The sequence below is a fragment of the Ambystoma mexicanum genome, chromosome 1p (genome assembly GCF_040938575.1).
Source record: "Ambystoma mexicanum isolate Mex_15411 chromosome 1p, UKY_AmexF1_1, whole genome shotgun sequence".
Taxonomy (NCBI): domain Eukaryota; kingdom Metazoa; phylum Chordata; class Amphibia; order Caudata; family Ambystomatidae; genus Ambystoma; species Ambystoma mexicanum.
The window spans coordinates 771,056,665-771,083,969 of NC_090921.1; the positions used below are offsets into that span (position 1 = coordinate 771,056,665).

Genomic DNA, 27,305 nt, shown 5'->3' on the forward strand with positions numbered 1-27,305 from the left:
GGGGGATCCAACCTGTGTTGCTCTGTGTCGCCTTGCTTCCAAGGGGAGCACGTTGCCCCTGAGCTATCCTCCCGAGACCCAGTCGAACAATCCCAGGGAGAAATGAGTCTGACCCTATTTCTGCATAATCCAAGGGCATTGTTGGCAGAGGATGGCCATATCCTCACCCTGTCACCTCATGACGACCCCTTGCCCGGGTTTTCAGAAGCGGGTGCTTGTGACATCATTGTCTCCTCACACTGTGGTTTCTGCCTCCCATGTTTGTGGCTCATCAGCAGGGGACGGAGCAGAACCACAGAGACATAACATATTCACTGGTATCCAATGGCCTGACTGCAGGTTTTGGAATGTGAAGCATGAAAACCCCCAACCAAGATGTGGAACTAGTTGTGTTACTTGTTAGTTAGGGTGAAAGAAAGACTGGGCCTTTGCAGCGCCGGCTCAAAGTGCGCTCAGGGGGAGCGGCTGCACAAGGGCGGCCCCCGGCGCAGCAAATAAAGGCCACCTTGTCTCCAGCTCAGTGTCATGTAACAGCGCCTATGAAAGAATCGTGCTGTGCCAGCTACGGCCCTTAAACAAACTTGATGCGTCACTAATCGCGCCAAAAAAAGCAGTGAAAAGTGCACCTGGACTCAGACCGCCCCTGAGCAGTGCTGTCAGACTGTTGCGGGGCAGGTGGCGGAGTGGCGTCGGGGTGGGGGGCATACAAATCTTGCACAGGGCGCTGTCAGATGTGGGGCCGGCACTGGGCCTTTAGGTTTGGGTTGGCACATATCTAGACATAGGGTTTAGCACATGTACAGACATATGTGCTTTTTTCACCATAGTAAAGGCGCAGCATGATGTTTTTGTAATGCATTTGGACATCACGATATTGGGAAACTGTGCTGTACACTAGCCTTTACGCATGCATGTACAAAGAGGCGACATGCCATAGGGTTTGACCCATGTATAGAGTTTCAGATTGTGAATTGGTGGGGGGGGGGGTGTGAGTTATACTGCAGGTTTTTTTTCAAACAGTGGCGACATTGGCGGTATGTGAAAGGATGTGGAGTGAAACGAGTTGTTGATGTGAGTGGAAGCGGCACCGGCATCAAGTGCCCTTATTGTTCAGGGTTCTCTGCGGTAGGTTTGAACTGCTAGCGATGGATCATGCAATGCATGAAGTGCTACAGCAGACCGAGACTCTGCGGTTTGGTGTTATAGAATGAATCACCTTCAATCTATCGCATGGGGCATACTGTTTTTGCTTGTCTGATTAGATGCCTTTGGGTTATGTGCGCTGCATAAATGCCAAATAAATAAATAAATAAATAAAGATTGCATTTATGTACCCATAGTATTAACAGTTATCCAAGTCCGCCCTTTTGGCAGTTCTTGGTGGTTCCCCTTCTATGCCAGGTGCTATGAATCTTGGAGCAGAAGGATTCAAGGATCTACCTAAATCCTCGTTAATGACGTCACTTTGTGTTCAGGGAAAGCCTGTTTCTTAAATGGCTGATGAAGTGGTGGAATGATTGACGTCCTAAGGTGTTTCTCTTCTCCCGATTCGACAAACCTGTAGCGGCTGTGTGAGTCGAGCTGTAATGGCTGACCTAATTTGTTTCCCATAACCGGGGGAGAGCGGTTTCCATGTTTTTGGGATGAGGCATGCGAGCCAACTGATGGGAAGTGTTTTTTGTTTTCTTCTCAAGCTCAGAGGAAGAGTGTTTGAAGGTTGACGTTGGAAGATTGTTAGACTCATAAGGTCTTTTTGTTCACTTGAATGTTTAGGGGTCACTTGTTCCACACATGGATTGGTCTATGAGAATGACTGACCACTACGGTGTTTTGGTCTCTTCTCATTGGCAGCACAGGTTTGCTCAACGTCTTTGGTCTGAGATATGAGGACACTAAACCTCCTTGTGGTCCTCCTTTGGTCTGAGATATGAGGACACTAAACCTCCCTGTGGTCCTCCTTTGGTCTGAGATATGAGGACAACAAACCTCCTTATGGTCCTCCTTTGGTCTGAGATATGAGGACACTAAACCTCCTTGTGGTCCTCCTTTGGTCTGAGATATGAGGACACTAAACCTCCCTGTGGTCCTCCTTTGGTCTGAGATATGAGGACAATAAACCTCCTTGTGGTCGTCCAGTTCTCTCCTTGTGTTCAAGGGGAGCTTGTCCAACGCTGGTGTATGTGGATATCTGCTCTCTGAAGGGTTTCTAGTCACTGTTTATGATCACAGGAATCTGGGTCATGTCTGAGTTCCGTGGTATGAGAATGGCTGATGCCCTGAGAGGCTCCCAGTTTGCACTTGGAGGAGACTTGTGGGTCCCGTAGCATAGTTCTCTCCTCATAGTTTGAGGGCTTCATTTGTCATTCCATTTTGCTGGGGTCTGTGTCTAAAGCACTTCTTTATGCACAACTGTTAACAGATTCAGGTGTCATTGGCTGCTTGGAGAACCTCTTTACAATTAACCATGCGTGGGCCATGCTCTTGCTTTCCACTCCTTTCTACCCCCTTCAGCGTTTTTTGCTATCAGCTTAGAAGTTCTTTTTAGGGAGGTCTGCTTGCATGATGTGGCAGCATTCCAACTTGGTGTATGTGCACGTTGAATAAGCGCAGGCTTCATTGCCACTGAATACTGGTGTGGGTAATAGATGACTTCGCTCTACGAAGAGGCCTTAACATGTGTTTTATTTGAAGTACAGACCGAGTATGCAAACAGCGGCACCCACCTTTGTCTTTAACTCCAAGCACTAGGTTACCCTTCATGGATATGTATGGCCTCTTGGCTCCTGATTCTCGCTTCTCATTCTTCGTGTATTGTATGCATTGTCTTTTGTTATGTATGTGCACTGAGGCCCATGGGCGTGCTGCACATGATAAGAATGTTTTAATAATAATAATAATAATAATAATATTAATAATCACATGTCCCTTCTCCCAAAGACACAGACGAAAGTTCCCTGTGTGACGAATCAACTTCCGGGGCACTAGTGGTCCAGGGATGAATATCGGTTTCTAAACCATCAACTAGCCCCAGACCTCTAGTACACCAGAAGGGATCCGACCAGATTGGAAATAGAAGCAAATTATAAACCTCCTTGTCCAATTTTGGTAAAATGGATGGAACCGCAGACGTATCTCATCAAGGTTGTGGATCATTTGTTAGTTGCAACACAGCGAAGATACAATTGTTACCCAATGATAAAAGGGACTGTCCAGTCGATGTTCTATACAACTATCTAATTTATTATTATCACAACAGACAGTTCTAGCACAGTACAAAATACAACCCACCCAGTAAAGGAATACAAAGGACAGTTTCAAAAAGGAAAAGGGATGTACTCTGAATACTGACCGGAGGGTAGTTGGTAAAGTAATCAATCACAATAGTACAAGCATACTTGGTTTCAACGCAAACAGAGCAATGGGTCGTAAAATGTCACCTGGAGCCTTTGGAGAAGGACCAGGGGGACAGAACCACAATGTACCTTGTGCTTGTTAAAGTTCTTGTTGCTCGACAGGGTCGAGTCAGTTTCAAGGTGCTTTGCAACTCCAGCGACAGAGTTCAGGATGTGTGACAGCTGCAGGTATCAGGTGGCAGGCAGTTTGGTAAACGAGATTGGACGACGGCTGTAGGCTGGCCTACATGGCGTTTCAGGGATTGTTGTCTCAGTGATGGTTGGTGGGTCTGAAGCACTGTTTGAGGCACCTCGGATGAAGTTAGCGACTGTGGTGTGACAACAGTCAGCAGTGCAGTCGGTTGCAGCTCGATGGCCTCGACTGGCTCAAGAAATGTCCTTTAAGGTCGACACTGGGTGATGCTTGTCGATGCACTCCTCCTAGCTTCTTCACTGGCTCGTTTTGTCCTTTACGGCGGGTGACCCAAAGCTGAGGAGGGTGTTGCAGGCAACTGTCTTGTCTTTGGTTTGGTTCAGAGACTCTCTGGCACTTCCCACCTCGGAAGCATACTTGCAGAGCCAAGCAGGGTACACTGAGTGCTGACTGGGTACTGGTTCTGGAGCTACTGGCCGGTCCTCTGGATTCAGTATCTCCCACTGGTCCCTGAGAGATATTTAGGGGAGGGATCTTGCTTCCCTATTTAGAAATCCTGACCTTACTTCACTGACGGAAGCTGTAAGGCAGACTGTACCTTCAGCCAGGGTCCAAAGCAGTTCTTCTTGTTACTCATTGCAAAGTCTTCAGATGATCTTTAAAGCCAAATGGGCCACAGTGATTGGTGTAGGCCAAGCTTATCTTAATGAACCAATCTTGGGGCCCCACCAACAATCTCCTCTATGCATGAGGACATAACCAGAGTGCTTTGCAACAGAAAAGGTAAAGGGGTGAAAACATGTAATACAAAGTCCCATCCACCTTCCTTTATGTTGTCGATCAAAGGGTCTCTCTGGTTAATTGAGCTCTCTGTGTTTCCCGATTAAAGCGGCAGGTCTCCCTTGAAGCTGTGGCAAGACCAGACTTTTGGTTGCCGCCAAACCACATACTCGTACCTTCTGATTGGGGTACTCCAGCAGGGATAACTACTTTAAATGCATAGTCACATACGTGACAGGTCACTGCCCTTGATACTGAGAGGCAGGAGCTGGCTTCAGGTTGACACAGTGTATATCAAAGATTTTTAGGGTTTTCTTGTCTTTTGCTAGTCCTGTGACCAGGCCTGCTTGAATTAACTCTGATTAGTATGCAAGGCTGCCACTAGCAGCTAACAGAGGGGAGTGTGGATCCATGGAGCCTTTGTTAGTTAATTAGGCTGGCCATGGCAGGAGGATAGCTATGCCTTTCCCCTTCCAAAGTGCCTTGATGTACTCTTGGATGTCTTATTCTAACTAAATGTGACAGGGGTGTGGCGCCTGTAGGCTGCGTCCACCCAGAATACATGAGTCTATGTGTATGTCATGCAGTGAGCATAGGCAAATGTGAGCAGATTAGCCCCATACATTTTCCAGAGGTTGATCTACCATCACTCAATTTCATTCAAAATTTCAAAAAAGCCGAGGCGAGTGCACACCCACAGCGTGGATGGTCGAATATCTCACACCTTACCCATACTAATCCTAACTGGTACTGGTTTGCTTGCATCCTCAAAAGCTGATAAAGTTAAGAATAAACAGAGTGTGGGGTGATGCAAAAGCATTGATAGTGGTAAGTACAAAAAGAGAACAATTATGTCAGTGCAAGTGCATAAGGTCGATCAATATGTTTTTCCTCGACAAGCACATTGGGCTGTTGAGCCACTCCCTGATTAATAAGTTAGACTTTTGATGGTAAGACTCTCCTTGATGAACGAAGATGCTAAGACTCTCCTTGATGAACAAATTGAGCTGTTGATCGTAAGAATATCCTTGATGCAATCTTTGGGCTTTCAAAGGCAAGTCTATCCTGTCGAGTGGTTGCAAGATACTCCTTGATGAAAGTGTTATGCTATCAATCGTATTATTTTCGTTCTGCTATCAATCGTAACATTCTCCTTGATGAAAGCATCGGTTTTTGATGATAAGATTACCATTGATGCAATTTTTGGGCTTCAGAGTGTAAGAATGTCCTCATTGAACTCTTTGGACTGTCAACTGTAAGATTGTCTTTCATGAGAAGATGATGCTTTTGATTGTAAGCCTCTCCCGGGTGAAAGCATCAGGATTCTGATCATAAGATTTTGCATGATGAACTGTTGGGCTGTTGAGCTTTGGGTTTGGTCTGACCTTGTCCCCTGTCTTCTTCTCTCAGTTATCTACATTTGCTGCTCCCCAGACAGCTTCCGGCAGCTCATGCTGCAGGCCTGGCGAGAAGGGCTAAGCAATGGCGACTACGCCTTCTTCTACATTGACGTCTTTGGCACCAGCCTGCAAGGCTCAAAGTTCCCCGACCCAGAAAGGCCCTGGAAACGAGGTGACGCTGATGACGCAAACGCCAAAGAGGCTTTCAAAGTAAGTATCATGCTTTTTCTTCCATTGTTTGACCGCCACTTTCTTCCCCGATATCCAGCTTTACAACCAATAACCTCGACAATTTTAGCACCCCACGCTTCTGTATCTGTCCCCAAAAAGTAATGTCCGATTTCCTACTGTTTTAATCCGTCTAATGTTGAAACCTGAATGACCAATCAGATGGATTGATCTGTAAATTTGACTGGATCAAAGTGGAGAACGTATGGGTCAGACTCTTGAGGGGTCACCCCATTTCAGTAGTTATTGCTGTCGTGGGTTTTATAAAAAGTCTCAACTTGGGGCAGGATCCCTGAAGTTAACTGGGGGTAACTTTATGGAAGAAGACTGTAATTGCTGAATCCCAAACAGGGAAAAATAGCATGAAGTACTGCTAATTCTGTTGGTTATTTCGTAATGTTTTAGCGGTTATTTGTTTTACTAATTTTTATTGAATGATTAATTGATTAATTGCTGATCTACTGTTCATGTGTTATTTTTTCTCTTTTGTACAATGTTGACTGATTTTGCAAAAAGGGTGATTCTTTGATTTAGCCATACACAAATAAAAATAATAATTAAAAAAAAACAATCATGTGGTTTGCATGAAGAGTGGGAATTTCCTGGCAGGCTTGTTCCTGTAATAGACTGGTAGGATCAGTGCAGAGTTGTGGATCACAGGATCAGTGCACTGTCAGAAATCCATACAGGTATTCCAGAGAGCGGATCCTGACCTGAAACCGACAACAGACAACAGACCCGGTGCTTCATGAAGCAGGAGAGCCTGACATTTGGGGACGCCTGCAGCTTTCTGTACAGACCTGTGTTGTTGTCTGACCGTGGCCTTGAGACATGAAAGAGAAATGAAAGAGAACCCAACTTCAGATCTTGCATGCCTTCCCCATGCCACTTCATCCTATTTCCCAAATATGATTCCATATGAACAAGAAGAGCTTCTCTAGGGCAGGCAAGCCCTCTCTAGCAAGTTCCATGTGGAATCGGTTCTACCGACTGCTTCACGTTTGACTTGTTTCAGTCTTAGTTTATGGGCCCCTTTCTCCAGTCCTTCTTCTTTTACTGATCTCTTCACTTAGCTCCAGTTTTCTCAGCTCTTGGGAACCCTGGCCTGACACTCCTGGAAGCAGATCCACTGCTGGCTTTGGAAGAAGATTTAGAGGAGTCAGGACTCTTTGGATTGCCTTATCCTGAAGTACTCCTGTATTGGGGTCTGAGTATGGTCTCCCTGTTTCTCTTGGGCCTCCAGCCAGGCTGTTGAGCACTTTAGCAGCACCTCTTTTCTAGAGCTTTAAGCTCCATGTGAGTGCTCTCTCCAGAAGGCCTGACGCCGTCAGCAATGGGCCAAGAGTTAGGTTAATCTTCATTAAAGAAAATACAAATGAGAAAAATGAGTAGCTGTGATCTACTAACTAGGGCTTCAATTATTTACTGTAACAACTTTTTGAACAGTGAGAACCTGAACAATTCCAACTACCAATTAAAAGTGTGAGTAGCGGATCTGGGGTGGATGAGTGAGTAGCTTCCTTCAACCACTTCTAATTCGGGATTTCCGCTGCTCGGTTTAGATATTGCAGGGGAGGTGAACACTAGGCAGTGGTGGGGCGGAGATAGTGTCTTTACTGACAGCCTGGTATAATGCCCCTCCCCTCAGTGTATTTATTTGTATTTATTTATTGAGTATTTAGTAGGCACCTATACATCAAGAAAGTATTTTAAAGCGCCACAAGGCAAAGTGTGGGGTGGGGGTAGTGGGGCAAGGGGAGTAAGTAATGATGACAAAAAAACCAGTAAATATACAATCATGGTCCTACTAGGCCTTGTGGCATTCGGACGTGGCTCCCGGTGAACGCAAGGATCAAATTCAAGACCCTATGCATTATCCACAAGACTATCTTGGGCCTAGGACCCCTTTACATCCAGCTATCCATCCCTAAATCCCTCCCTGCCAGAGTCCTTCGATCCTCTGGCTCCAACTCTATGCAGGTCGAATGCTTTTCCAAGCAGAGAATGAGAAGTAGATCCCTCTCCTTGGCTGGTTCCTCCCTCTGGAACGGCCTTCCTACCCACCTCAGATTTGAGACGTACATTCTTAAGTTCCAGAAATTTCTCAAGACTTCCTTTTTCTTCTCTTCCTTCCATTTCCCCCTCCCGTGCTAAACATTCCCTCTGCCGCTGAGACTGGGGCTTGGTCCCTTCGGAGTCTTACAGGGGCCAGACCTCTCCCCTACTAGTCCCTCCAGCATCCCCTGCCAGCACTTGCCCTCTGGCTCCCTTCCCCAGAATTGCCCTAACCTGGTCCAACCTGTCCATCCACTCACCCTCCCTTCCCCCCCTCTCTTTCCCCTGGCCCTTGCCGTCTTGACCCCCCTAGCACTTGCCCCCACCCCTTTGGGCTCCCCACTCCTGCACTGCCCCCTCCCCCTGCACTTATCACCTTGTCTTGTACTACCACAGAAGGCTTATCACAAAGCCAATATAACTGTTTTTGTTGTTTTCCTGTGTCCCCCCCCACAACTTGTCTGTTGCGCCTGGAAACACTTGTGTATAGGCGCCATACAAATATCCAATAAAACAAAAAATAAATAAAAATAAGACGTGCAAGTGCAATGAAGAGATGTGAAGGAGATAGGAGAGGGTGGGGGGAGGCAGCAGCGAATGGGCAAGTGCTGTCGGGGCCGGGAGGGAAGTGCCAAGGGGTGCGGGGCGGGAGGGGGGCGAGGCCACTGACTAAGTGCTATGGCAGAGGAAACCCAAGGGTGGGATGCAACGCTGCCAGGGGCACTGCTGAGGGCATGGGGAGGGTGCTGGTATCGACTGTGTAGATGGCCTGGTAACCTGTGGGATACATGAAGGACCAGGCCGCCAGTCTCAGCGGCAGTGGGCTGATTAGCAGGGAAGGGGAAGAGAGAAAGAGGCGGAGAAAAGAAATGTTTTTAGGAGTTTCCGGAACTTAAGGAGGTTTGGCTCAAGTCTGAGAGGGGCAGGGAAGCTGTTCCAAAGAGAGGCACCAGCCAAAGAGAGACTTGCCCTCCATTCTCTGCTTCGAAAAGCGTTGATAAGCAGAGAGTTGGAGTTAGAGTAATGGAGGGCTCTACAGGGCAGTAATTAGGGAGATAACGTTGGGGATATCATGGTCCCAGGCCCCAGAAGGCCTTGTGGATGATGCAGAGGGTCTTGAACTTTATCCTCACAGCAACTGGGAACCAGTGGAAAGATTTTAGAGCTAGAGAGATACGGTCCCTGGGCTTGAGGCCAAGGATACGTCTTGAAGCCCTATTCTGGATTAGCTGAAGGGGTGTAGAGAGGAAAGGGGGAGGTTGAGGAAGAGGCTGTTGCAGTAGTCCAGCCTAGAGGGGACCAGAGCTCTGGAGACGTTGAGCTTCTGTGGAAAGGTGAGGAAAGGGAGAATGCCTCTAAGGAGGTGGAGCTGGAAGTGGGCCTTCTTGGCAAGATCCAAGATGTGAGGGGTGAAGGAGAGAGAGGAGGGGAAGATGACCCCAATACTTTTGGCCTTACAAGAAAGTGAGTGTAGAGGGCCCATGGAGGGCGGCCAGAGGATAGGAGGGAAACAGGGCGCAAGTGTCCCAATATGAAAGATCTCTGTCTTACTGGCATTAAGGCAGAGATCGTTAGCTGCACACCATGTTTGGATAGCAGTCAGGCAATCAGGGATGAGAGAGGAGGAAGAGGAGGTAGGAGAGGGAAGTTTGAAGGAGAGCTGTGTGTCATCAGCATAACACTGGAAATGAGGAGAGAAGGAGGAGATTAGGTGAGCGAGAGGGACGAGATAGATGTTGAAGAGCCACGGCGATAGGATAGAGCCCTGAGGGATGCCGCAGGCAGGGAGTGAGGTGGTGGAGGAGAAAGGGGCGAGTTGCAGCTGGGAAGGGCGGTTAGTGAGGAAAGAGTTCAGCCAGTCCATGATCCAGAGGGTATCACAGAGCCGTTTTAAGAGGATAGAATGGTTGGCAGTGTCGAAGGCAGAAGCGAGATCAAGGAGAATACGGAAAGCAGGGGAGCCAGAATCAAAATTTGCTAGCATGTCTTGATAGGTATTTAGGTGAGCATTTTCAGTGCCTATGGATGCTTGGAATCTAGATTGATGGTCATGGAGGCAACCAAAATGTTCAGTATGAAGGGTCAATTGGGGGAGGACCAACTTCTCCAAGCGTTTACCTAGGAAGGTGGTAGAGGAGATAGGGCAATAGTTAGCCCGGCAGTAGGGTTCAGCAGATTGCTTTGTTAACAGAGGGTGGTCAAGGGAGTGTTTGAGGGATAGACAGAAAGAGCCAGTGGTGAAGGAGTGGTTACAGAGGTCAGAAAGAGCCAGGGCGAGAGAAGAGATGTTGTCTTTGATGGTTCTAGAAGAGCAGGGGAGCACCTATTTGGAGGAGACCTTCATAGAGCGGACAACTCTGGAGACCTCATCAGGTGTTATGGGCAGAAGGGGGGGAGTGATAGGGTTAAGCAGAGGCATTGACCTTGGAACAAGGAGGCTATAGAACCCTTATGACGCAACCTCCATGAGGTCTTAATGTCCAAACTAGTATGAATATAGACATTTCCAATTTACGAATGGTACCATGAAAACTACCCTAAGCATAAATTAAGAAAAAATCAAATTGAGGTGTATAAAAATCAAGGGCATCACAAAGAGCCCATTTGGGGATACGTGATACTGACAGAAAACAGGGAGGGAAATGTTCATCAATAAAGACTGTTTACATGTCTTTATATCGAAATATTTTATATTGAATGCACATATCTCCAATATTTTATATTGAAACCTTTTACAGTGAATGCACTTTTGTGCGGCGGGGGCGGGGTGGGTGCCGCCAAATCCCCCTTTCCCACCCCTAAAAACCCATCTGGACCATTTCCCAAAAATATTTAACCCTTTACCGCGCCCCTAAATGCATTCACTATAAAAGTTTTCACTATAAAATATTCGATATATGGGCATTCAATATAAAAGATTCGATATAAACACTGTATACCTAAAGACCCTGAACGCTCCTGAGTGTCCACTGATGTGCTTCTGCGTGCCCTGTATTTCAGCCTTTGGAAAAATCAGCAGAAGGTTAACTACTGCACCCTTTCCCATGTAGCTCTCAGTTCGGGTGACGTTTGGAATGAAACATGTTTTGTTAGTCTTATAAGGGCAAACTGAAAAAAACGCACAAGATCGGGATATTGACGGGCAGCTGAGGTACTATTGTACACTCTTTTCCTTCCAGATCAACTTGCATCCACTCTGTAAATCCTTGTTCCCTTGTGGGGTCATCCCTTTAGATTTTTAATCCTTCTCCTGTACAGGTTGGTGAAATTATATGATATGGCATTTATAATGGCCTCTACTCAAGTGTTTCAAGGCGCGACGAGGCAAGGGAGAGGGAACAGAGGGAAGACAGAGACACTGATCCTACCAGGCCAGGAGACATTGAGATTGAGCAAGTGCAGGGTGCAAGGGGAAAAGTGCGGTGAAAAGGGACGGGGACAGTGTAGTACATGGGATAACAGTAAAACACACTGTAAAAACAGGGTGCAGGCCCAGGGGCATAATTCATAGCAAGAAGAAGCACAGGCAACAACACAGTGTGATTAGTTCAATGCTTCCTGGGTTCTGAGGCTCCGCCAGGCATCATGGTAGACATTTACAGACAGGCAGGCAGGCAGGCAGGCCAAGCACGAAACAACTATCCCAAACAGGCCAGGCCATGCAGTCTCCTTTACTGCACCTTTATGGTTGGAGGCAGTGGCCCTGATCCAGCCCTAGCAGGCACACCTCTTTTTCAAGCAAGGACAAAGCGTATCTTGGCCTCCACGAAGTGAAGCACATGCACCTCCCAGAGGCGACATTTTTTGAAGGTCCCCAGCATGACCATCAACAGGTCCTTGGTGTCAATGGATAAGTGGCTTTCAACACCCCTTATCTACAATCCCTGTGCAGTGGCAGTGCACATTCTTAGCAGATTGGTTCATGGACCGCATGGAAGTTCCGGTGATTGGAACCCCTGTCCGGTGGGGTTTGGATGGCGAGAACACACTGAATTTCCCTGTCGAGAGTGGTGTTAGGCAGGGCGGTGTTCTCGCTACCACTCATACATTAATGACATTGCAGTAATTGGAGCAAATCACCCGGCTGATGCTCGTGTACTGAATAGTGCGCATACAGGAATTGTATTATATGCTGGTAATGTATTCCTGATTTCCCAGACTCCCTCAGGACTTAGTTGCCACCTACACCTTCTTTCAGAATTGTGTAGAGGAAGGGCCTTGAAATTGACCAGGAAAAGACAAAGACTGTGCTGTGTAATTGCCAGGTTTGCGCACGTGCAGAAGGCTATTAGTCCAATTCCAAAAATCTATGGACCACAGTCGCTCCAGGTCTTACTGTACGGCACAGAGTTGGGGGCCATTCCAAAGTTAATGCTCTGGCTGTGACCAAGAATGCTTTTTTGAATCACATGTTGGGATTGCCAGAGTGACATCCAACATTTGAATTGTTTTAGAAGTGGGTTAGGCAGGTCTGAGGATGAGGGTTTGAAAACAATAGTCTACTGTATAAAACTATGGTAAAACCCACATGTCTCAATGCATACATATTCATTAATTGGCATATTGACCTATCCAGGGTGTAAGGCTATGCCCTGGTTTAGCCGTCAAGGACACTCTGAAATAAATTGGCCCAGTTACCATGGCTGGACTGGGAACCAAAAGTGGCCCTGGAAAAACTTTTCAAAGTGGCCCCATATTTCGCAGAAGGAGCGAGCACAGCGCTTGAGCCCAACCTTTCTATGGAGGTTACTTTAAAACAGAAAAATTGCTATATTTTGTATACAGCGCTTAACACCGACACCAAGGCGTTTCAAAGCGCTATGGGGGAGAAGAGGAATGAGAGGTGAGGAGAAGTGAAATGCACGAAGATGGAATGGAGCTGGAATATTGCGTGTAGCACTGCTGCACGAGCAGTGGCCCTCTGTGATATAGGCATCATCATGGCCCGTCCCTCAGAGGTCCCGGTCCATTTGGAGTGTCCCACCTTCCCCAATCCAGCTGCTCCAGATGCAGGGGTGTGTCTGCATTAAATTGTACACACAGCAAAGCTCACACCAGCTGGTGTGCAGGCAGCCTGCCCCCAAGACAGCTTCCTGAACCCAAAGTTCTCCTCGCAGTGCAACACATTTTATGCATTATGTCACCAACGACCCCTTTTAAAGGGCAGGAGTTGCCATGAAAGCACTAGTGTGAATGCAGATGTAATACAAGTAGCCTGATATCCCCTGTAGTCTTCGTACCTGCCTTCACTGTTGCGTGCGAATTAGCGCACCTGCAAAAGTTGCCTCATTGGTACTCTTAGTCACATCGAGAAAGTTCACTGTTGACAGTGTGCCATATGCGGGGAGTTAATTTGTGTTTGGGGGGGAGGGCAGTAAGAGAGTTCCGACAAGCAAAGTCAATGCTGATGTCCGATTGAACAATGCAGGCCATGGAACTGCAAAAATCTTTTTTACAACACAAACTGCCTCATGTACACTATTTGGAAAAGTTAAGAAAGGCAGCCAATTTGTCTTCTTATTACCCCAATTGAAGCTCTGCTCAGACACAGCTGTTAACATATTTTAACATCGATTTCTCAGGAGGATCTGGCATTTCACCAGCTCCCCACCCCAGTATGCACGAGGATGAGAGTTGCCTCGCGCTTACCCGCACTCTGAGAAGTTCACCCTGTTTCCGCTTCTGCTGATACAGCTGTCGGGGGGAAAATTCTGCCGGGGTCGGCCGGGCCGTCCGCAGACCTCCGGGCAGGGAGGCCCCAACTCCTCCCGTATATCCCAGAAGAGATAGAGTATGAGACACACATAAGAAGCAAGGTGACTCTGCTGTTTATTATACAAAAACGGCAGGGATGAGTCAAGGATCGTACGCGTCCGTCCTGACACACACACAATCGTGGGCTCGCAGGCCCTTTTTACCTTAGTATGACGCGCTACTTGCGTCACCTTAGAAAGTTAGCAAAAAAACCTATCGCCACTCTTAATTGGTTGCTCGAATGGTAGGGTTAGTATAGCATACGTATAGAGAACAATATTAGTGGACAAGGGTTAGTCAGGTGATATATCTGGGTTGTCCCTACAATTAGATACATGAGAATTGTTACATGAAGACTCCTGATGATTGGTTAATGTTAATGGCGTCAGTGATAAGAGCCCCATGTTCTGATTGGTGCGCCCGCGAGCTTCCCAGCCTGGGACCATCGCTGTTCCCAGCTCTCGGTGTACCTGTCATTTGCAACAATGTTTCACTATGAGTACGTGCAGACAATGTGAGGACTTATTCATGAGCTGGAAAGCCGACTACTCCCACTGTCGCAGATGTCCATTGACCCTTTTAAGTGTATCTGCCTGTGTCTTGTAACGAGGGATCCAGACGCCTTCTTTCTCCTGGGCTTGGCATCCTGTCAGGTTCGGCTTGGTCACGTGAGGTGGGACCGTGTTTGAGGCAGAATTCTGCACAATTAATATTGTTTTTCCACTGTGTGCCTGGTTTAATTTGCAGGTGCGACTTTAACGTTGGTGCGCGGCGTGCGAGGTTGCAACATCGTGCCCTTGATGGTCTGCTTTTGGAATGTGGGTTTGCAACATTACGACCTTGGCTGTCTGCTTTCGCCAGGCTCATTCTGCAGGATCAGCAACCTGACTTTTGTTCTTTTAACGTCCATGGGAGCTCTTGCTTGCGGCCTACTTAGGCCTGGTGTATAGGTGGAACCGTTTGGTGCACAGGCGCTTTAGGTTATAGTATCATATTGTCTTATGACCAGTATCGTGTCTTCGTTATATTTCTCATTATGGCACCTGGGTTTAGGAGAAGCGTAAGCAAGCTGCTTAGATGAGTTCATGATGCATCTTGCATTTCTGCATTTTGAGAGCCTATGTGGAAAATAATAAAGATACACGTCCGTGAGTATGTCTGTCGCCTAGGTCATAGCACTGGGTATATTCTTTGTGTAGATTGGTGCGGGAGTGTCCAGTGTGTATATTGGCACAGGTGTGCTGACCGTTGGCTAGGTCGTCATGGCATCTCTAACGACGTGTAGGTTTTAGTCTAGTTGATCCGTGCCGCAGGTATCGGCATGGGCAGGGCGGCCTGCTGGGCAGGCAGATGGACACATCCGTATGTTCCTGTACCAGGGTATTTGGTCGTCTGGTAGATGGGCAAACTCTTCTCTTGGCGGGTGTCTGGGCCGTGATCCTTTAGGCCAGGCGCGAGAGGGGAAGGACGGGAGCCTGTTTTTCCATTCTCCCACTTCACAGCGACCTGTAGGGATGCGGTGACCGTGAGTCTCGTGGAACCGCCTTAAGTCCATATAGCCCTCTTCCTCTTTCCTTCTATTCCTACTTTGACGAATCCTTTTTATTTCTCAGTGATTTGTATCTTTCGTTCATTCCCTCCTTGCTGAAGAGGGCCTCAACTCTCAAGTTGCTACTGCGTGAGTGACCACCAGACACACATTGCATTTACATTCAAACCCGTGCACAGCCCACACGGTTACAAACGCTTGATTCTTCTTCTCTTCATGAAAAGAAGAGATCCTAGCAAGGCTCACCTGACAGTTCGCTGATGGGCGGCCAAATGCAGGAACCCCGGTGTGTGTGTGGGAACAACCAGGCCGCTGGCCTGCATGCAGTCTGTGTTGGAATAGTATGAAAGAGCACTAGGCCACTACGTTTCAATGTGCATTTGTGTGTGTAGTCTAGCTTCACTCGCCTGCACAGCGCACACACTACCTAGCGATGAGGAATGCCACTGCCAGAGCGCACCTCTCTTGTCACACCCAGGTGAACAAAAGCAAAGGAAGGGCTCCAGGAACTGGCCAACAAAAAGGTGGGAGAGAGAGAGGCCACAGAATCAGCTGAGATTGGCCCCTGCATCACGAGGAGAACCACCTGCAACACTGGGACAGAGAAAGGGCCAAGACCAGTAGCTGGCAGAGGCTGCCCGGTGCCCACCTGCTCAGCCACAAAGTCAGATCAGGGAGTGGAGCCCCGCTCCAATGCAGGCACACAAGCAGAAGGTGTAAAAGGGTACGACTCGGAACCAGCCTGGCTGCCTCGCCTTGTTCGCCTGCTCTAGATTTGTCTTGTTTGTACGCGCGTGTAGGCTGTCCCCAAAAGAGCAACAACGTGACTTCTCCAGCTGCTCGCAGGCGGAGCAAGATGCTTAGGAGCGACCCATTTGCATGTGGAGCACAAAATGAAGTGAAAGGAGTCGAAACACAGAGAGACTTCAGTCACTACAAAATCTTGCCAGCGTCCGACTTGTGCAATGTTTTTGTATAATAAAGACAAGGGCTGGAATCAACCTAGCACTCTGTGTGCAACGTGATCAGTTCACGCGATACAAAGTCTCTTCCTCACTATGTCTGAGTTCAGGGTGTACAGTCCCCAAATAATTGTAACAATAACAGGGTCCACAAACTTAAAGATCAATCTAAAATGCACGTGCACTGTATTCACTGCAGGCAGTGCACTCGCGGGATCGTTCACGGTAAGAAGAGCAGTGACACAGAGTTCAAATCAAAAGTTCCTCATATCTCGTTCAATCACAACACAGTAATGATAGTAGAATACTAAGTGTCTTATCTGCTTACCTTCGACATCACATGCCATATCGGAAGGGCTAACCGCCGCTGCCGCCGCAGTGTCACGGCACACCAAACACTTTAATTTGCCTGCACTTAGCTGCCCAGCTGCTGCACTGCAGCCTGCCCTGCACCTGACCTGTGCAATGTGTATGCAGGGCACGTGCAGTTTCGGTTCCCCGGTGCCCAGGCCGTAATGCGCAGGTGCGCAGCCCAGCTGCCCAGGCCCAGCCCTGCTGGGAAGAAAAACGAAATGCGCAGCGCCAGCGTGCCTGTCGGTGGTGGCAGCCGGCAGGCAGGCAATTCAATGCAAACCGCCCATGGTGGAATGACGTATGCTTTGTATCCTTCTGCGTCAAAGAGGACCTATGGCCAGAGGCCTATAGGGGGATGTACCAGTGTCTCGGTAGCCCAGTCCAGCCCTGCCAATTACTGGGATTCTCCAAGCTGTATTGATATGACGCATCCTCTGTAAACTTCCAGTCATGAGTGCAGGAGGACATTTGGGAGAGCTACACGAGTCAAACTAGGCTAATGCATCTCTCCATTAAAGTGGATTATCATTTTGAAGTTTATCTGGACCACCTGCAATCCCACTTGGCGCAGGCTTTGTCTATCAAACTGAGATTTGGAATACTGCCAGTCAGAGCACTTTTAAAACACATGGGATGATAAGGTTTCTGATGTTTGTCCTGCTTGTAGCATTGCAAGACAAACCGTTGAATAATTTATGTTTTTTATACCGATTTGCTGAAACACTCAGTTACGATTCTTTTTAATAAATATGGTGTGAGCTCACTGGATCATGATGGATTTTTGTGTAGGTCAACCAGCCATATAGTTGCAATACATATAATTGCAAGTTATTTACATACGACTTGGTGTAGACGGAAGAACATTTAGAATATTCAAACTGAATTCTACTTATTTTACAGAATATGTTTTTTGTATCGATTAGCTATTTTCTAATCTGTGTTTTAACCGTGATGCTATGCTATGCGGATTTATACCGCGCCCACTGCCATTTTCATGCTCTCCAGGCGCTCATGTGGCTCTGAAAGGGAAAGTGGAGATGGGTTGGTTAGGGAAGAAGAGGGAAAACACTAGCAGCCTCATTACGAGTTAAGCAGGAAGTGGTCAAATTGGCAGTAACTGAGCTACCGCCAATTTTACCACTACGCCAAATTATGAGTGTGTGTTTTTAGTGGAGGATTTACCTCCAGCAAAACCCAGCAGAACTGGGGGAATTACTGCAGCGGTAAATCCGCCGAGGTAATTCTGCAAAAAAAGAACCCAAAATAAATTTGGAATTACATTGCCACCACCACTTGTAATCAGGTGGAAATTCCACTTGACCAAGTGGTGGTAACGGTAATTCGTCTGGGCTATTTTTTGGAGGATTTACCTCTGATGTTGCACCTAACTCATCAGGAGGACCTAGGCGTTGTGCTTGGCTGTTGGTGTGTGTAGAACAAGGAGAAAATGGTGTCTGTGCGGGTGTGCTTTCTAGGTGGGTTTGCTATGTATACCAGAACCATATTGTTTCCAGATGGGCGACGTCACTGCTAGGCTTGTCTGAGTCTTCGAGTTAATTGGTGAGGTTTCCACAATGGTGAGAAAGATGTAGGGTTGGTTATGGGCTGCTTCGGGAGGATGTTTCCTCTAGCTGTTTGTGTTGGTGTGGTTGGTTACCATTTGGTGAGTGAGAGTAGTTGAGGAGGTTGTTAGTTGCTTTTTTGGGGTACATAGTTGAGAAACACAAAACGGGGTACAGTAGAACATTTTGATTCACCTTTGCTGGGCCACCCTCATGCAGAGCCAGTTGAAGGGGCGACCAAGTGGTGCGTGGCACAGCGCCCTGGCAGGCCTGGGGCCAGCACTGAAAGCACAGCAGTATGCAGCTCAGGGATAACGTGGACATGTTGGGCGTAGTAAGAAGAGAAAGTAGGATGCAGAAGGATGTATTGCAAGGCATCCAGATCCCAGCATTGGACCTATCAGCACAGGGCAAAGCACACACAAAAACGTACCTAGGTGACACAAGCCAACAGAACACGCTATGGAGCAACTCACCACGCCACCACAGGCACCCAGGATTGCTATGCCTCGGGGACTGCACTCCACAATGCATGCAACACATCCACCTGGTGCATCTCCTGTGTGATTCTCAGTTGGCGTACAGTACTTGCTGTCGTTTTGTATATTATGTATTCTGTTTGATTGATGTTTTGTTTGTTGCATGATGCTTTTATGACCGAAAGTCGGGGAAAAACAAGTGACGTGTAACTCTTTCCCCATTTCTGCTCAAATGAAACCTGGCATAAAGTGCACCTCCTGTTTCTGCAGCATGCCCTGCCCCTGCCTTCTTTTCTTCCAAGGGGCAGGGTGTCCCCCGGAGCAAAGATAGGCGATTGGACTGGAGTTACAGATAGGAGATTGGACTGGACTCATAGATAGTTGATTGGAAGGGACTCATAGATTGGGTACTGGAAGAGACTCATAGATAGCAGATTGGACTGGACTGGACTCATAAATAGGAGATTGGAAGAGACTCATAGGGGATTGAAAGGGACTCATGGGAGATTAGCTGGGCTCATAGATAGGCGATTGGACTGGAATCCTAGATAGGACTCATAGAAAGGATATTGGCCTGCACTCATAGGTAGGAGATTGGATGGGACTCCTAGAGAGGGGATTGGACTGGACTAATAGAAAGGAGATTGGATGGGGCTCATATATAGGAGATTGGGCTGGACTCATACATAGAGGATTGGAAGGGGCTCATAGGCAGGGGATTGGAAGGGTCTCATAGATAGGGGATTGAAAGGACTCATAGATAGGAGATTCGACTGGACTCATAGATAGGCGTTTGGACTGGAATCCTAGACAGGACTCATAGAAAGGAGATTGGACTGGACTCATAGATAGGCGATTGGACGAGACTCATAGATAGGAAATTGGACTGGACTCATAGATAGGGGAGTGGAAGTGATTCATAGACAGGAGATTGGAAGGGACTCATAGATATAGGAATGGAAGGGACTAATGGACAGGGTATAGGAAGGGACTTGTAGATAGTAGATTGGACTGGACTCATAGATAGGGAATTGGACTGGATTCATAGGAGATTGGAAGGGACTCATAGATAGGTGATTGGAAAAGACTCCTAGATAGGAGAATGGTCTGGACTCATAGAATGAGATTGGACTGGACATAGAGATAGGAGATTGGAAGGGACTCAAAGATAGGAGATTGGACTGGACTCTTAGGGAACCTAATATATAACCTACCCACCCTCATATATATATTTAATTAAATTTGACTGAAAAAAAGGTCAAACAAATTCAATCAAATGTTTTAGGTCAAATGTTTTTAGGTCAATTATGCTAATACCATTATTGCTCCTCTTGCCCTCTAGAGACTTGCGCGCTCCATCTTGTAGGAACCTTATTCATTGTTAATTGTCCAATATTTGGCTTTTGCAAATGTTTTCTTCTTTTTTAATCTGAGAGAAATATGTCTCACGTTCATGGCTTATCCGTCTGCCTTCCTTTGTGCTTTGCAGCTATTCCTTGAAATAGCATCCTTGATCCCAGGCCAACCTAAACTCTTCTTTGCTCTGCAGACAAAGCTGTTTTCCAGCATCTACTGAATCTGCAGCCATGCTCTGTTTCTGAGGTAGCTGAAATGAATCTTTGCACAAGCCGACGTCCATTTTCCTATCATGCCCATACTTGCTACATTATATTTCCCTCTATATCAACCTTCTGTGTATCTCATCTACCTTGCGTTACTGCATATTTACATATATTGGTCAGCAAGTTACTTTATCTTCTTTTTGTATATATGATTACTTTATCCTTTTGTACGTGTTTCTCTTTTCACTTTGGTTACATTGTCACTCTTAAGTATTCTCATATCGCTTTGGTAGGTCCTCATATATCTTCTTCATGACATCCCTCTGCCCTCCTCAGATGTCCCATGGTGCGTGTAGACATCCCTCCACTCTCTCAGTGCGGGGGTACATTTGGTATGGTTGCCTGAGTGTATATTGTCTCTCGTACACTCAGTGCGGTATAGGGGCAACACAGGGGGTCCCACATGCAGCTCTTCTCCTGCTGTTCCAGTATGACGGCGGGGAGGGGGCGGGAGTTAGGGTATTTGCGTCTACCCGCTCCTCTACACTTAGTTTGGCATTAGAGCTGCCACTGCCTATGTCCCCTGTGGATATAGGCGCTATTGGTACAGCGACTAACCACACACAAGTATGCTTCCCCTGGATGAGCCCGCCAGTATTGAGGAGTTTGTTTCACAGAAAGTAACTCACTCAGTCTCCAGGGGTATTTCTGACTATTTTTCAACCATACAGAAGGGAGTCTCACATGACTGACAGAAACCGGGTGCGTCAGGTCTCCGTTTAGGGGTGAAATCGGCCACACAAATGGGTTACTCCCAGCCCCCTTGGGCCATGGAAAGGGAAACACCGCCCCTAGAAACTGGAGGGGGGAGGGCAGACAAACATATTGTTGGTGGACTCTTCACAAGGCACGGATGATTTCTTTTTAAACACCCCTCCCTCCCGCCCCCACCTCCCCCCGATATTCTCGGAAGCACCGCCTCAGACTCTTCTCAGACATCATACACATCCACTCCAGCTCCTGCTCAGCACAAGACACTTTCGCTTAAGATAAAAATGTTGACAAAGGAGTTTGTGACTCTACGGACCCTTGAATGCAAGAAACAAACCGAATTTTAAGTGCATTATTAAACGTATTTGAAAATCTTCCACGGGAAGTTAAATCTGACGGGTCCCTTTAGGAAGTGATATTGTTAAAATGAACTGAGATTAACAGGTTGCCTGCTTCTGAAGTCTGTGCACCTGTCCACTCAGGAAATGTAGTCTCTGCTGGGTTGAGACCAACATTACATCGGGTGTGTACGGTAGAGGCAGCTTTAACAGCTCCACAGAAGGGGCCAGTGACTACCCTGCCAGCCACCTTAGCACAGGGGATAATGGTAGCTGCCCCGGCAGTGCAACCCGGCCTCCCCAAGAAGTTTTTAGAAAAGTCAAAAAGGTACAAAGAAAACAAAAAATCAAAAAATGTCTAGAACAAATAATAGTACCAGACGCTCCTTCTTAAGCGCTTGATGGTCCTGTTGCTGAATCTATGCTGTCTGCTCCTCGTAGGCCGCCTTGGAAGCAGGTGGCAAATGCTACCCTGGGAGCAAATGCTTCAGTGGCCTGCACCGGGGCACAGTCATCAGAAAATGGCGATGTGGCGGGAGCAGTGACAGGATCTGGAAGGGAGGCTTCTGTCCAGACTACGTGGCCCGCGCACAAGCACACACAATGCTCCTCGAACAAACTCGGTCCCCTGGCTATAAATGTTGTCCCCCAAGTTTTGGGGCGCCCTCCTATCTTTAGAGATGATGTCTTGAATGGTAACTGCGTGGTCATAAATACACACTCTCAGAACTCCGGATGGGGGAGAGGGGTGTGGAGTAGGAAAAAAAAGTGGCCTACTGCTGGGGGGCAAGGAATGTGGACTTTTTGGATTCCCAGACCCAGAGGGGGGTCACCGCTGGGGCCTCCAACCAGCCCAACAAGTTGAAAACTAAAGTCCTGGACAATAGAGACAATAAGTCGAAGAGCTCTATAGGCTGGTAAATTCAGGTCGAGAACTGAATTCCCGTGAATAGGTTGGCTGTGCTGAATCGCGCATGTATACTGTCTTTACTGTGGTAAATTGCCTCGCTACGGACTATTTCTACAAGGGACTTGGATCCAGTGGACTTTACTCAGGACAGGACCGGTGTGGCTGTTGTGGCTATCCACTCCAGGATTGTCTTCGATCTTGTCCTGAGGAAGACCACTCAACTACGTCAGTTGGGGTATGAATTGGTCAATCTGTTAAGTTATCCAGCAAACAAGAACAGCACAAATCTAGTTCAGGTGAATAGGGTTAGTGAAGACACTCAAGGTGCCGTAGAATCGGATAACTGGTCCTGGGTGGCTGCCACTCTAAAGAACTGTTCCTCGCGTTGGCCTCACTTATGATACTAATGTCTTGAACACTCTTTCTTGCAATAGATGTGGAAACTATTACCTGTTTCAGGACCATTCCTTGGGGAGAATTGTAAAGGGGTTTTCAATAATATCACTCCAAGAGACCTTTTTAACTGAGTGTCCGGTGCTCAATGGTTGTAGCGGAATAGGACGAAATGTCAGAATAAAAATTACCGACCCCACCAAAAGACCTAAAACACACAGCACGAAAAGTTCTAACTGCCAAAAGTTCGAACTTTTCGTGGTATATGTTTTGGTGTTTCGGTGGGGTCAGTGTGAAAACATTTTTTTTCAAAGGCTGTCGGGGCCCTGGGGGGGTGTCCCCCGCAACACCCCGCTCATACCCTCGTAAATATCCTGACAGAACAAACATTTAAAAAAAAAACACCAAAAAAAACAGGGGCTGCCCCACCCCGCAACATACATCTCACTATACTGCACAGTATAGTGAGCAGGGGTTGCGGAGGACACCCCTGCATGTTCGCATTGGGAAATGTACGAACATTTTGTATCCGTGCATTTCCCATGCAAACATTTCCGTCGCGGCAAAATCAGCTGCAGAAAAATCAAGTAGATTCGTTATAGCACCAATGCAGAACCTGCTGTGAAGGGCCCGCGGGGAAGGCCTGCAGGGGGCCTGCTTATCGCCATTATAAAGGCAGTAGACATCTCTCCAGATCATTTGGTATTCTCAGATAAGGGCTTCGTGGCCCTGCAGGCTTCAATCTTTCTTAGGGGCATCACCAGAAAACAAACCATGCCTAATGATTGCATATTGGCCTAGACAGGTTTGCTCCATCAAAACCATGTATTATGAATTGCCAAGAAAACGTTGATTGTGACTTTGTCTGTTTAGGTGGGGATCTTAATTCCCCATGCATGAAAATAGATTCGGTGAGTGGCAACTTGGGTGACAGGGTCCACGGGCTGTAGTGCGCTCTACAAACCCAAATAATAATTAAAAAAATAAAAAAAGGAACTGGGGATACATTGGCTCAATGGGGCGGTATTAGGTGACATTCCAGGCCAACCTACATGGTCTAGGGGGCTAGGGGGGGGCAAACATTCCACCCTGGACTATATGCTTGTTAACGAAGCACTGTTTGGTTGTTGCAACACATTTTTCATTAAACCATGCGGATGAGTGTCCATGAAATGCTATTTGCCAACTTATTAAATAGAATGAGGAATTACCGGGTCCTCCAAAGTTGGAATGGCCCGGTAATTCCTCATTCAAGAAACACGGACCCGAGTTTGGAGGCAGCCATGCCGCAAATAGCGGAATGGCTACCTCCAAACTCGTAATGAGGCCCATTGACCCATTGCCATTTTAGACACCGATAGTAAGGTCTTTTGTGCCTTATTATTGCAACATCTAATGTCGAGGTCCCTGGCAGCAGGGAGGTTACAAAAATGGCAAACTGGGTTTTGCAAAAGACACTGCACTACACTGAATGGTTTCCTTTTACACTCTGCACAGAAATTGGTTGTGAACAGTAAAGCTACCTCCCTATTTATTGAGAGGTTTGACATGTCTACAGCTATTGACAAAGTGGATAGAAATCTCCTGTGGATGAAATTAGCTAATTGGGACATTCCCTGGGGCTTACTGAGTCCAATTATCACCTTATACTCTGATTCTGATGTTATGGTCAGAGTTAATAATCAGGGCGGGCTGACGCAGGAGATTCCAATGTCCTCCGGGGTTAGACCGAGATGCATTCTTGCCCCTGTCTTTTTAATTTGTGCATCTCAGACATCGGAGAGTCCTTAGATAAGGCAGCACTCACCTCACCTAAAGTAAATAAACAAAAGCTTATATGGATCTCTTATGTGGATGATTTTTTTATTATTTGATCTAACCCCAGTGGGACTCAAGATGCTGATTTCCGTATTTAATATCTATACGAACAAGAATTTCTTACAGATAAATGCGAAGAAAACCAAGGTCATGCAATGCACAACTAAAAGGTTGACTACGAGATCTGCTTTTCATTGTGGAGGGGAGAAATTGGACTTGGTTTCACACTTGATCTACTTGGGTTTTCCGATATATAGTAATTCATCTAAGGCTGCTATTTGGGACTATCTTAGCAATAAAATAAAGGGATTGGGCAACCAACTTGTTAAACTTGATGGGAAATTTGGCTGCTTTTGCATATTGCCTGCCCTAACATTCTAAAAGGGAAAGATAGTCCCGAAAGTTATTTATGGGGTACATTTATTTATTGTTTCCTTTCCCTATCTAAATATGCTGTCGCTTATTGAAGCCAAGTTATGGAGGAGGCTATTAAAACTGGCTAAATTCCTTCCAGTGGCCGCCATTCGATATGAATTGGGGTTGACTTCACTCAGGTGCAGTGGAATGTGGCGTTTCCTAATTTTCTTTGGCAACATTTTGACAGCTTCTCCAGGAACCTTTTATCACGATTTGAACACAGGAGTGCTTTCCCAATCTCAATGGCAATTATTTATTTTTCTGCTGTCTGTGATAAGTTACTGAATGACATTGGATCTAACCCGGAAGAATGGATGTATCGGCATAAGCACAATAAGGTGCGTTTGGAATGATGGGACGCCACGGCAAGCAACAATGGACAACATGCATAGCTACGTTTCCTTAGCACATTTGGCGGAGGATCATAAGAAGGTTGGAGTCTTTGCCCATTCCTTTCAATCTATCCTGGAAAGGCAGCACAAGGATCTTCTTTGAGATTCAGGTGGAACTGTATTAGCACTGAAGAGATTTTGGAAATATAAGATAATATCTTCAGGAGACATTGTTTGCAGATTGTGTAAGGATCAAATTGAGACTCTGTAATTGTAATTGGTTATTTATAAAACGCTTAATACCCAGAGGTTTCTAAGTGTGTCAAGGCGAGCATGTTGCCCCTGAGCTATCCTCCCGAGACGTATCATTTGATTGTGGAATGTCTGATGGCTCAAACAACTTTTCTCAGATGTTTCATTCACTTTTCTTCACAATAAGACTTTTGTTGACATAGAGTGCTTTTGGAAAAGATGCCTGAGAGGTAGAGTAACATCAGATGTAGTTGCAGTGGTCGGGTTCATTGGCATTTTGAAATTATATATTAATTAGATTTTTGATCTGATCTCTTAATAATTGTAATTTCTTTTTACAAAAGTGCAGTATTGAATTTAATTGGGGTTTAATATGCTTTGATCGGCTTCTTAAATCTGGTTTGCATCCTTCTTTTCACTTTTTTTTATCACATGGTTGGATTTGGGGATGTTCTTTTACTTGAATGAATTGTACATTTTTCTTGTTTTTTAATTTATTTCTTAACATTGTTAAAGGTTTTAATTGAACCAAAAGGAATAAAATATAATCAAATAAAATAAAATAGATAGGAGATTGGACTGGACTCATAGACATGTGCTTGGACTGGGCTCCTAGATAGAACATTGGTCTGGACTCATAGAAAGGAGACTGGACTGTACTCAGAGACAGGAGATTGGAAGGGACTCATAGGAGATTGGAAGGGACTCATAGATAGGAACTTGGACTGACACATAGATAGGAGATTGGAAGGGATTTATAGATAGGGGATTGAAAGGGACTCATAGATAGGTGATTGGTCGGGACTCATAGAAAGGAGATTGGACTGGTCTCATAGATAGGGTATTGAACAAGACTCATAGACAGGTGATTGGACTGGGCTCATAGATAGGCATTTGGACTTGACTCCTAGATAGGTGATTGCTCTGGACTCATAAAAAGGAGATTGAACTAGATGCATATATAAGAAATTGGACTGGACTCAGATAGGGAATTGAAAGAGACTTAAAGATAAGAGATTGGACTGGGCTCTTATATAGACGATTGGACTGGATTCCTCGATATGAGTTTTGTTTGGACTCATAGAAAGAAGATTGGACTGGACACATGGATATGACATTGGAAGGGATTCATAGCTAGGGAATTGAAAGGGTCTTGTAGAAAGGAAGTTGGACAGGGCTTGTAGATAGGAGATCAGACTGGACTCATAGATGGGAGATTGGACTGGACTCATAGATGTGAGATTGGATAGGATTCATAGTTAGGGGATTGGAAGGGACTCATAGATAGGGGATTGAATGGGACTCATAGAAAGGAGATTGGACTGGTCTCATAGATAGGGTATTAAACGAGACTCATAGACCGGTGATTGGACTGGGCTCATAGATAGGCATTTGGACTTGACTCCTAGATAGGTGATTGGTCTGGACTCATAAAAAGGAGATTGAACTAGACGCATATATAAGAAATTGGACTGGACTCAGATAGGGAATTGAAAGAGACTTAAAGATAAGAGATTGGACTGGGCTCATATATAGACGATTGGACTGGATTCCTCGATATGAGTTTTGTTTGGACTCATAGAAAGAAGATTGGACTGGACTCATGGATATGACATTCGAAGGGATTCATAGCTAGGGGATTGAAAGGGTCTTGTAAAAAGGAGGTTGGACAGGGCTTGTCGATAGGAGATCAGACTGGACTCATAGATAGGAGATTGGACTGGACTCATAGATATGAGATTGGATAGGATTCATAGTTAGGAGATTGGAAGAGACTCATAGATAGGGGATTGAATGGGACTAGAAGAAAGGAGATTGGACTGGTCTCATAGATAGGGTATTG

General features: G+C 46.4%; 1 protein-coding gene across 1 annotated transcript in view; it reads left to right on the forward strand.

The window, feature by feature from the left end:
• NPR1 (natriuretic peptide receptor 1) overlaps positions 1–27,305 on the forward strand; it is a 1,222,629-nt gene that overhangs the window by 254,048 nt on the left and 941,276 nt on the right. The window contains exon 2 of the mRNA XM_069651231.1: positions 5,737–5,936. Coding sequence (XP_069507332.1) covers positions 5,737–5,936 — 200 coding nt within the window. The remainder of the gene's footprint in view (positions 1–5,736; positions 5,937–27,305) is intronic.